At 40.6% G+C, this 13034-nt stretch overlaps 1 protein-coding gene across 1 annotated transcript in view; it reads right to left on the minus strand.

The window, feature by feature from the left end:
• Positions 1-13034, minus strand: part of LOC106871536 (exportin-6) — a 34507-nt gene that overhangs the window by 619 nt on the left and 20854 nt on the right. The window contains exons 14-23 of the mRNA XM_089345179.1: positions 11793-11940; positions 9937-10083; positions 8659-8848; positions 7415-7570; positions 6382-6496; positions 5585-5644; positions 5130-5241; positions 3307-3465; positions 2530-2628; positions 1318-1548 (exon numbers count right to left, since the gene is read on the minus strand). Of these exons, the coding sequence (XP_089201305.1) occupies positions 1318-1548; positions 2530-2628; positions 3307-3465; positions 5130-5241; positions 5585-5644; positions 6382-6496; positions 7415-7570; positions 8659-8848; positions 9937-10083; positions 11793-11940 (1417 nt within the window). The remainder of the gene's footprint in view (positions 1-1317; positions 1549-2529; positions 2629-3306; positions 3466-5129; positions 5242-5584; positions 5645-6381; positions 6497-7414; positions 7571-8658; positions 8849-9936; positions 10084-11792; positions 11941-13034) is intronic.

A 13034-nucleotide genomic window follows, 5' to 3' on the forward strand; every position in this document is an offset into this window, starting at 1 on the left:
CAAAGCCTTGTGAGTGGATTTGGTAGACGGAAACTGAAAGAAGCCCGTCGTATATATGTATGCACATATATATATATATGTATGTGTGTTTGTCCCCCCACAATTGTTTGACAACCGATGGTGGTGTGTTTACGTCCCCGTAACTTAGTGGTTTGACAAAAGAGACCGATAGAATAAGTACCAGGCTTACAAAAGAATAAGTCCCGGGGTCGATTTGCTCGACTAAAGGCGGTGCTCCAGCATGGCCGCAGTCAAATGACTGAAACAAGTAAAAGAGTAAAAGAGTGGTTGTGTGAGCTGCGAATCCTCATCGCCAACTGTTATCCAGCACCTTCGGATGATCTCTACTCAACTGCTACACAACTCCTACTCGACTGCTACTCAACAGCTACTCGACTGCTACTCAACAGCTACTCGACTGCTATTCAACACACCTACCATGGCCAGACTACCTCTATTTATATGCCTTGGGAGATCCTACTTCTTCGCCTGGCGGACGTCGCCACAACAGGCAGTGAGGGATAGAGGTTGTGAATGTGTGACAGAGGGTGCATAAGATAGTGAGAGAGAGATGGTGCGTAGTATGTAAACCAGAATGTATGTGTATGTGAATACATGAAAGAGTCAGTGACTAATGAAGAGAAAGAGAGTCGGTGAATAGTAGAGAGAGAGAGAGTCGGTGAATAGTAGAGAGAGAGAGAGTCAGTGAATAGTAGAGAGAGAGAGAGAGTGAGTAAAGTAGTGAGGAAAAGAGTGTGTAAGTGCATGCCAAACGGTGCCTAAGATAGTGTGTGAGAGTTGGTGTATTTGTATGTAAAGCAGAATGTGTAAGTGCGCATGTGTGTATATGTAAGAGAGTGTGAGACAAAAGACAGTATGTGTGTGTGTGTGTGTGTGTCAATGAACAAGAGTGAGAGAGAGAAAGATTAGACTGAGAGAGGCTGTGAGGGACAGTAGTAGTAGCAGCAGTGATGGCGAACCTTGTGGTGGTGGTGGTGGTGGTGGTGGTGGTGGTATGGTGGTGATGACAATGTGGTGGTGGTGGTGGTGGTTGTAGTGGTGGCAATTAAGATGGTTGCTTTGGTTGTGGTGATGGTAGTAGTAGTGGTGATGATGCTGGTTACTATAGCAATACCGATGGTGATGGTGGTTGTGATGACAAAGGTTGTCATAGTTACGACAATGCTGATGATAGTGATGCTTGCAACAATGGCTATAATGGTTGTGATGATAGTAATGGAGCCTCTACACTGCTAAAAACAATTGATAAATTGCCCTCAATTTTCGTTGGACCTTACTCCATTCAACTCAACTTACTTTGTCCATTTTGAAATTCTGTCCTAGCACGGTCCTCTGGTCGGCCGCAAGCCCATCGCAGCTATTGAGGAAGTTTGGCAAGAACTGGGTGTAGAAGTTATCAAAGTCTACAGAGGCCATATTGTACACACTAATGGCTATCTCTTCCTGCAGGAGGTCATGGGACTTCTGTAGCAGGACCTGGATAAACACGTTGAGGAATTGGTAAAGCAAAGCTTCCCGGAACACCTTCTGGAAATGGAGCAGAGAATACAAAGACAATTAATTAAAGACGGAGAGAAAAAGCAAGAGATGGATATACCATGCTGGCATGGGTTGGACAGGTTAGCAGGAGCTGGTTACACAGAAAGCTGTACCAGGCTTTACCATCAGTTTTGGCATGGTTTCTATGGCTGGATGTCTTTCCTAATGCCAGCCAACCATTTTACATAATGTCCTGGGTGCTTTTTTATGTGACACCAGCACATGTACACATCATCATCATTTAACATCTGCCTTCCATGCTAGCATCAGTGGGATGGTTCCACAATAGCTGGCCAGGCCAAAGCCTGCACCAGACTTCTCTGACTATTTTGACAGGTTTTTTACAGCTGGATGCCCTTCCTATTATCAACCACTCAGCAGAGTGGACTTAGTGGTTTTTTTACATGGACACACGATAAAATGGACATGGACACATGATAAAACACTGCTGATGATATATATATATATATATATATATATATATATATATATATATATATATATATCATCATCATCATCGTTTAATGTCCGCTTTCCATGCTAGCATGGGTTGGACGATTTGACTGAGGACTGGTGAACCAGATGGCTTCACCAGGCTCCAATCTGATCTGGCAGAGTTTCAACAGCTGGATGCCCTTCCTAACGCCAACCACTCTGAGAGTGTAGTGGGTGCTTTTACGTGCCACTGGCACGAAGGCCAGTCAGGTGGTACTGGCAACGGCCACGGTCGAAATGGTATATATATATATATATATATATATATATCTACAGGGTGTCCACAAAGTCTGGGTACACAGGGATTAACACATCCTTTAAGAAATTATTATTTCATATATTTAATTGTTTATGCTATGATTTTATTTACTCCATGTACCCAGACATTGTGGACACCCTGTATGTATATATATATATATATATATATATATATATATATGCAAGCCTGTATGTATGTAGAGATGTGCTTCTTACCTTGTGGTAGAGTTTCCATTTGGTATTGAGCGTTTCCAAAGATTCGAGGTTCTGTCGGAACAGAGCAATATCTGGCTGGAGGAATGATTGACCAAACGCCTGGCAATGATAACAGCAACAGGATACAAGAGGAACAACATTAGTTACAAAGAATGGTAAAATGGTGAAGGTGGTGGTGGCAACCCTTAGAACCACCTCAACCCCTAACTCTCTTGTATTATATATATATATATATATATATATATATATATATATATATATATATTATTTTGTTTAAAAGAGTTCCAACACTGTCTGTTTTTTATGTTTTATTTATATTCCTGCAGAACTAATGTGGGGTATAGAATATGGAATATACAATATATAATATAATATACAATATATAATATAAAATAAAATAAAATAAAAATGGATGGCACCATGAAAGAAAGTATTGAATGTAGATGAAATATTGAGTGTTCAATATAAAGGATCAAATATATAAATATAAATATATAAAGGCGACTCAAGTTTCAGGGCTATTTCCCTTTGTCATGGCCGGTATGACAGACTTTACTCGCATATATATATATATATATATATATATATATAGAGAGAGAGAGAGAGAGAGAGAGAAAGAGAGAGAGGTATATATAAGATAAGTATTGGCGTTGATTTGTCCGACTAAAACTCTTTGAGGCAGTACCCCAGCATGGCCAGTCCAATGACTGAAACAAGTACAAAAAAATAAAAAGATAAAAAACGCTGCTGCGTCTAATGTGCAGGAGCACAATTTACCTGCATAATGGCAATAAACTGCGCACTGTTCTCCATCATCTCACTGTTCTGGTTATTAAGGGTGGATAACAGGCTACCCTTGAAATAGTATCGCCAGTTGTTGAGGAAAAACTCAAATAATAATTTGTACAGCATTGCTTTGATGTCAGGGGAAGGACGCTGAAATAGACGGAAATGACAGATGGGAGAGATGGAGAGATATGTATGTCTATGCCTGTGTATGTGCGTTTGTGTGTTTCTGTACATGTTTGTGTGTTGTGTTGTGTGTGTGGATGTCTATATATGTGTATGCACTTGCTATATATATATATATATATATATATATATATATGTATTTGAATGTATGATTATGTGTAAACCGCAAATGACTGAAACAAGTTATATATATATATATGTAGGCGTGGGAGCGGCTGTGTGGTAAGTAGCTTGCTTACAAACCACATGGTTCCAGGTTCAGTCCCACTGCGTCGCACCTTGGGCAAATATCTTCTACTATAGCCTCGGGCCGACCAAAGCCTTGTGAGTGGATTTGGTAGACGGAAACTGAAAGAAGCCCGTTGTATATATGTATATATATATGTATGTATATGTGTGTGTATGTTTGTGTCTGTGTTTGTCCCCCAACATCACTTGACAACTGATGCTGGTGTGTTTATGTCCCCGTAACTTAGCGGTTCGGCAAAAAGAGAACCGATAGAGTAAGTACTTGGCTTCCAAAGAATAAGTCCTGGGGTCGATTTGCTCGACTAAAGGCGGTGCTCCAGCATGGCCACAGTCAAGTGACTGAAACAAGTAAAAGAGTAAAAGAGAGTATATACTGGCACTTGTGCCGGTGGCATGTTAGAAAACATTCAAGCGAGGTTGTTGCCAGTGCTGCTGGATTGGCTCCTGTGCAGGGGGCACGTAAAAAACACCATCTTGAGCGTGGCTGTTACCAGTACCTCTTGACTGGCCCTCGTGCCGGTGGCACGTAAAAGCACCCACTACACTCTCAGAGTGGTTGGCGTTAGGAAGGGCATCCAGTTGTAGAAACTCTGCCAAATCAGATTGGAACTTGGTGCAGCCATCTGGTTTGCCAGTCCTCAGTCAAATCGTCCAACCCATGCTAGCATGGAAAGCAGACGTTAAACGATGATGATGATATATATATATATACGTATGTATGTGTGTGTGTATATATATATATATATATATGCATATATTTATATATTATTTATGTTATATATATATATACATACTAGCAGCTAAGCCCGGTTTCACCCAGTCGGTTTGGATGATGTGGCTGTAAAACCTGCTCTGTGTAAGCATTCAACTTATTTGGGTATGCTTACGTTAAAAGACAATTTTAGAATGACTTTTTTCTGTGAAAACACTAAAAATAACTGGCCAACAAAAAAAAAAAAAAAAAGAAGCCAACCAAAATTCAGCCAAATCAAAAAATAAATCCAAATACTAAGCGAACAAAGATGAACCATCCCACTTCCATTACGCGCACACACACACACACACAAACACCCCTTTTATCTCCCCACTTTTTTACATACACACACATATATTCACACAGAGTTGAAATGCTGTTTGATTTATTTTTTCAGCATACACTACCAAGTATGACATCACCCCTTCCTTTCTCATTCATAAACACAAGGGTATTATTACAGTAGATTATCTCAGTAACCATGGGAGCTATGAAAATGATGATGATGATGAATTATCACCCGGTTCAAGAATCAAAACTGCAATCATACGATCGTGAGTGTAACACGCTAACCGCTAACACATACAAGCCCAGGGATAATGATGGGTGGTATACTCTTTCTTACCTGAGCCACCACCGGGTAGATCTGATCCATGCACACTGATATGATGCTGGGTAGGAAAGCTTTGAAGGCAGATCCAGGTTCTTGTACGATCAACTCCAGAATGCGAAGAAATCTGTGGATGGAAAGACAGATTAGAATTTTTCATAATTAAAGTCTAATTGTAATTTAGATAATTAAACCTTTGACAAGCATATTAGTACTGAAATATAAAGCCATTGCTTCAAATAATTTTAAAACTAATTAAAAATTTAGTTATAATAACTGTCATTATTAAGCTGGTGAGCTGGTAGAAGCGTTAGCATACAGGGTGAAATGCTTAGCGGCATTTTGTCTGCCACTACATTCTGAGTTCAAATTCCACAGAGGTCGACTTTGCCTTTTATGGCTTTGGGGTCGATAAATTAAGTACCAGTGAAATACTGGGGGCCAATGTAATTGTAAACAGATCTACTCACTTTTCCACAACTCGGCATCCTGCAGAGTTTTCGTGTAGAATATTCTCCGTCAACTGCTCCCTGGAAATATTGCAGAAATTCACAAAATTTAAATGAGGAAAGGTGGTCAGTGGATATGCTAGAAACAACAGCCAAATCTCCCTTTTTCGTCTTTTTCTTTTTTTTAATTCTTTTTACTTGTTTCAGTCATTTGACTGCGGCCATGCTGGAGCATCGCCTTTAGTCGAGCAAATCGACCCCGAGACTTATTCTTTTGTAAGCCTGGTACTTATTCTATCGGTTCTCTTTTGCCGAACCGCTAAGTTACGGGGACCTAAACACACCAGCATCGGTTGTCAAGCGATGTTGGGACACACACACACACATAACCATATGCACACATATATATATATATATACTCTCTCTCTTTTACTTGTTTCAGTCATTTGACTGCGGCCATGCTGGAGCACCGCCTTTAGTCGAGCAAATCGACCCCAGGACTTATTCTTTTGTAAGCCTGGTACTTATTCTATTGGTCTCTTTTGCTGAACCGCTAAGTTACGGGTTACGGGGACGTAAACACACCACCATCGGTTGTCAAGCGATGTTGGAGGGGAAAAACAGGTAAGGGTTGGAAACAGGTAAGGGTTGGGAGCAGGCGAGGCATCCAGCTGCAGAAACACTTTCCTCAACAAATTCCGTCCGACCAATAGAAACATTAAAAATGCAGACATTAAATTGACAAAGATGGTGAATGTTATTATAAAAAAAAAAAAAAAAAAAAAAAAAAAGAGAGGCAAAACGTGAAAGTTACTCACCTCGTAAATAAACCCATAAAAGTCTGGATGATTCCTTCGGTGAAGTTCACTCCCATTTGTACCCGCAAACCTTGGAAGACGGCCAAAAAGAAACTGAGAATATGGTCAGCAGTATCTATAAAAAACAACAAACAGGAAACAATTATTATTATTATTATTATTATTCATTGTTTAACGTCCGCTTTCCATGCTAGCATGGGTTGGACGATTTGACTGAGGACTGGTGAAACCAGATGGCTACACCAGGCTCCAATCTGATCTGGCAGAGTTTCTACAGCTGGATGCCCTTCCTAATGCCAACCACTCCGAGAGTGCAGTGGGTGCTTTTACGTGCCACCGGCACGAAGGCCAGTCATGACATACTGGCAACGGCCACGCTCGAAATGGTGTATTGGAGGTATGAGAAGCCAGACCTGACCGGCACTGGCAACGATCTCGCTTGAATGTCTTTTCACGTGCCAGGAAGGCAACGTTGGTAACGATCACGCTCAAATGGTGCTATTTACGTGTCACTGGCACGGAAGCCAGACAGCTGGTGCTCTGGCAACGATTACAGTCGAACGGTGCTCTTAGTGATCTACTGGTACAGGTGCCATCACGATTTCGCTTTCCCCAACAGGTCAAACTCATTATTATTATTATGGAAGTGTTGTCTTGTAGCAAATTTGTTGAAAGGTGAGTGAATGTCGGAAGAACGGCCAGTATGGATGGACCTATTCTGAGATTACTGGGGTCAATGTAATCAACTACTCCCATCCAACAAAATTTCAGACCATCTGCTTATAACAGGAGGAGGAGGAAGAGAAGAATTATTATTATTATTATTATTCAGTGGCAACATCAACCAGTGTTTAGAAATGACACTGAACTCTTCAACAACTACTGTAGACAGGACAAGGTAGGGAAAAGATGGAATAGTTTCTAGAAATGAAATGGTTTTCCGGAAATCCAAAGTGAATGGGGTGATACCTGGGGAATGATACGACACAGCAGAGACGAGAAAATAGTAGAGGAGAGCAGGATCAATACACACCTGGTTGGTGTATGTAGACTGGAAAAATGGCCAGTGTCACCTGGACAATTTCGTGTAGGGATTGGTAACATATCTGTTTGCTTTTGTTTGACTCCGAAGCAATGTTCTCGATCCAATCCTGGCACATCTTTAACGTGTTTTCAATCAGGCACTTTGCTGTGGACAGAAAGATAAATGAAAAGATATATATACATAATCATTTATCTATTTATACACACACACACATATTTATATATATATATATATATATGACAAGATTCTTTCAGTTTTTGTCAATTAAATCCACTCACAAAGCTTTGGTTGGCCCGAGGCTATAGTAGAAAGCATTTGCCCAAGGTGTCATGCAGTAGGATAAGAACCTGGAACCATGTGGTTGGTAAAGAAGCTACTTACCACTGTCACACCTGTGCCAATTAGCCATGCCTGCACTGATATATCATAATTTTATATATATATATATATATATATATATATATATACATATATACACATATATAAAATTTAGATTCAAGGTGAATATGGTACTTAAGTTTAGGCACCAGAATTAAGTATGGTATTATCCATACAATTCCAAAATAAGGTGATTAAAATCAAAATAAGCAATAAGGATATCCAAAGTTAATGCAGTAAGATCGTTTCATGCGACTCCATTTAATTAAGCAATGTGAACATTACATCAAATGTAAAATGCAGAACAATCTTCAGCTGCACAAAGATACAGAAAATTTACTGAAATTTCATTTCAGCAGAAGGACATATTTTTGTAACTACATTTAAACAATCCAAGTGGAAAGGAAGAATACATAAAACCATTTTGACTTAGCCAGACCAATCAGGCTAGTGAATAATTCTAGTCTGGCTAAGAACGTAGCGGCGGACGAAATAATGCTTAGCAGTTTGCCCGGTGTGCTAACGTTTCTGCCAGCTCACCGCCCATTCAGTTTCTGTCTATCAAATCCACTCACAAGGTTTTGGTCGGTCTGAGGCTATAGTAGAAGACACTTGCTTAAGGTGCCACACAGTGGGACTGAACCCAGAACCATGTGGCTGGGAAGCAAGCTTCTTACCACACAACCAAAAAAATAAGGATTAAAATAAATGGGCAAAAAAAAAAAAAATGAATGAATTTATCTGAGACCCCCAAAGTTTCCCCGAATCAGAAAATGTTTTCATGCTACACACACACACACACACACACACACATAATGATGTCTTTGCACCACAACACTACCACCACTACTCACCACTCTCCTGTAAGGCCTTGTTCTCCACAAGCGCCTGCGTATCCCTCAGCTGGCAGAACTCCAAAGTAAGTTGCCGCGTAAAATCATGATGGTAGGCTGCTCGCTTCTCCCAGTCCTGGTCAGCATCGGAGAGGTGTGGCCACGGCAATAGTAGATAATGTGACAACGCTCTGTACAACAACAACTGCACCTGCCAGGGATTGAAACCAGATCGAAAGGTTCATAAATAAATTTTCTGTTAGTTCTTTCTCTCACTCACACACAAACACATACGATTACAAGCAAATGTCTATGGGACTCCTCCACTGGTATAGATAGAAATAGTAGTCAAGTCACCCTTGTATCATACACTAACATCTGGAAAAGAGGACACATTAGATAATGTAGTCCTAGATATACTATGCATCAATAAGAGACAGGATGGTAATAGGCAATACATCTTCGATCACAGATCAACCGGACGAGGACTGACCTTGGGCTTAACAACAATTATAAGCATTAATACTAACTATGTAGTCATAGATACTCCATGTTGGAATAAATGATGGGATGGCCACAGTTGGAACGTCTCTGATCATAAGTCAGCTTCAGTTGAGCTAACCAAGGCAATACAACAATAATGTTAACTACTATACGATACATTAGATAATGTAGTCTTAGATACACTATGCCTGAATAAAAGATGGGATGGTCACAGCTGGAGCATCTCTGATTGTAGGTCTGGTGGACCAGGACAGACCCGGGGCTAAAAAAACAACTATAGCCATTAATAGTACTATATTGTACATTAGATAATGTAGTCCTAGATACACTATGCCTGAATAAAAGACAGGATGGTCACAGCTGGAGCATTTTTGATCATTGGTCTGCTGGATCAGGCCTGACCTGGGGCCAAGCAACAACTATAGCCACTAGTACTAACTACTATATTATACTTTAGTTAATGTAGTCCTAGATACACTATGCCTGAATTAGAGACAGGATGGCCACAGTTTGAACACCATTTTGAGCATGGCCGTTGCCAGTACAGCCTGACTGGCCCTCGTGCTGGTGGCACGTAAAAGCACCCACTACACTCTCAGAGTGGTTGGCGTTAGGAAGGGCATCCAGCTGTAGAAACTCTGCCAAATCAGAATGGAGCCTGGTGTAGCCATCTGGTTTCACCAGTCCTCAGTCAAATCGTCCAACCCATGCTAGCATGGAAAACGGACGTTAAACGATGATGATGATATCTGGACTAACTTGGGGGCAAAACAACAACAGAACCCTGGTACTAACCTCTTGTGGCATGTCCTTACAGTGTCCGTGGCCAATCTGTGAGTAGAGGTTGTGGACAGCGGTCATCTGTAGTAGATAGGACGGCCGTACTGTGACCATCAGAGAGAGCAGTAAATGAGCAGCTGACTGGACAATCTTCTCGGGTATCTGAGGATAGAAGATAAATAAACAGATATACAGACAGACAGACAAACAAGCATGTGGGTGTATTGTTGTTGGCACTCCGTCGCTTACGACGTCGAGGGTTCCAGTTGATCCGATCAACGGAACAGCCTGCTCGTGAAATTAACGTGCAAGTGGCTGAGCACTCCACAGACACGTGTACCCTTAACGTAGTTCTCGGGGATATTCAGCGTGACACAGTGTGACAAGGCTGACCCCTTTGAATTACAGGCACAACAGAAACAGGAAGTAAGAGTGAGAGAAAGTTGTGGTGGAAGAGTACAGCAGGGTTCGCCACCATCCCCTGCCGGAGCCTCGTGGAGCTTTAGGTGTTTTCGCTCAATAAACACTCACAACGCTCGGTGTGAGAATCGAAACCACGATCCTATGACCGAGAGTCCGCTGCCCTAACCACTGGGCCATTGCGCCTCCACAGAGTGTGACAAGGCTGACCCTTTGAATTACAGGTACAACAGAAAGAGGAAGTAAGAGTGAGAGAAAGTTGTGGTGGAAGAGTACAGCAGGGTTCGCCACCAATCCCCTGCCGGAGCCTCGTGGAGCTTTTGGCGTTTTCGCTCAATAAACACTCACGACGCCTGGTCTGGGATTCGAAACCGCGATCCTATGACCGCGAGTCTGCTGCCCTAACCACTGGGCCATTGCGCTTCCACGTGTGGGTGTATATGAAGCAGGAGTCAAAACAAAAAACTTTGACTCCGACTCCTCTACTATTAGCACCTCCGACTCTGACTCCTCTTTATGTAATTAAGTGATTGTGGTCTACAGATCTCATAAAGCATATGCATACGCTTGTACTTAGAGTAGGTCCATATGTTAAAACTGGTTTATATGAAAGAATAAAGATATTCTGAGTCGGAGTCAGTATAGTTTTACTGACTCTAGCTATCCGTTAATTGTTTCTGACCCGGACTCCACAGTCCTGATATTAAGGCCTTTAGCATTCTGATGTCTTTGTCAAATGTAATACTTATTCATGTTGTTTTGGATGAATCATGCATCCATGTTTGAGTGGGGAATAAATATTGCCTCCCAGTATCAATATTGTCTCAGTTTTTATTTTTTTACTTTTTTACTTGTTTCTGTCATTAGACAGTGGCCATGCTGGGGCACCACCTTGCTAATATTCTTTTTTAAACATAACCATACATTATCTCACAGCTTCAAGAGTTCGATTATGTGATTGTTTAAGTTTAGAATGACATTGTAGGGTAGGTGAGAGGGGCCAGACCTGGCCAGTTTGAACATAAAACTGGTTGAATATAAGGGCTGGACATGGCCAGTTTAACCCTTTTGCATTCAGATTACTCTGTTAAATGTAATAGTCATTTATTCATATCGTAAACATACCAACACTGGTTGTCAAGCGATGGTTTGGGAACTAAGATAAACAGAAATACACGTGTACACACACACATATATGTATATATGTGATTGGCTTCTTTCAGTTTTCTTTTTACCAAATCCACTCACAAGGCTTTGGTCAGCCCGAGGCTATAGCAGAAGACACTTGTTCAAGGTGCCATGCAGTAGGACTGAACTCAGAACCATGTGGTTGGGAAGCAAGCTTCTTACCACACAGCCATGCCAGTGCCTACAATTCTGCCAGCTCACCACCTTAAACAAAAAATAATAATAATAATAATAATAATAATAATGATAATAAGTGATCTGACCTGTTTCCGGAATAAAGGCAGGGTAGCCTCGACCAGCGTAGAGAAAAGGATGGTGAACTTTAGGGGCTGGCTGATCTTTTGGGACTCAGAGTGGTACTGTGAGAGCCAGTGGGCAAACGCCTTCAGAGTGGCCAGCGCCTGCGCATGTCTGCAATACGGAGAAACAGAGAAAGTACAGTGAAAGAGAGAGAGAGAAAGGGGGAGAGAGAGGGGGAGAGGGAGAGAGAGAGAGACAATATGATGGTCGGCTCGAGGCTACAGCAGAAGACACTTGCCCAAGGTGCCAAGCAGTGGGACAGAACCCAGAAGCATATGGTTGGGAAGCAAACTTCTTACCACACAACCACCCTTGCGCCTATATATATATATTAATAATAAAAGGGTAAAATTAATTAATTAATAAAAGGGTAAAAAGTGTATTACTGTCTGGGAGAAATTTTACAGTAATAGAAAAGGAATTTTATCCCCTATTTCTAAATTCGGTGCGTGGCGAAGCAATTAGCTGACCCCCAATTATAATTATGTTAATAATTATAGAATATATATATATAACCAGAAATGGCTCTGACGAAAGTAGCATTAATTTTTTCTTAATTGATCAATCGACTGATTGAGTAAACTCATCAATAAGGCACCTAAAATGACTACTGGAAACAGCTGTAAGCCAAATTTGCTCCAATAAAGGAAAAATATGTAATGACAACTTGTCTTATGTTATGTGCGTCATGCTGAACACATTTTTTTTCTCTCTCCGTTATTTTCATTCTCTCTCCCTTTTTTCCCCTCTTAATCCTTTATGTCAAAGAACACAGGCTTGAAACATCAAAATCTTTTCTATTCTTCCTGAGCGTTAAACTAATACAATTCCTTGTTATTTTTTCATCTGTCTTCAGCTTAAATTTTCTGTAAATTTGAACTATACAAATATTTTTATATATATATATACTCAAATACCCAAAATATCAAGGAGTTTCTGCCTCAAAAACAGGAATTACACCACAGTTATTTTGTGATCTTTGCTACCCTGGTTTCTATTAACCCATTTATTCTATCCGAATTAATATTAATTAGGATAAAATAAATACATATAATTTAAATATATATATATATATATATATATATATATATATATATATATATATAATGGGCTTCTTTCAGTTTCTGTCAACCAAATCCACTTACAAGGAGGCTATAGTAGAGGGCACTTGCCCAAGGTGTCATACAGTGGGACTGAACCCAGAA

Source organism: Octopus bimaculoides, chromosome 29, assembly GCF_046866305.1.
Source record: "Octopus bimaculoides isolate indiv1 chromosome 29, ASM4686630v1, whole genome shotgun sequence".
Lineage (NCBI taxonomy): Eukaryota > Metazoa > Mollusca > Cephalopoda > Octopoda > Octopodidae > Octopus > Octopus bimaculoides.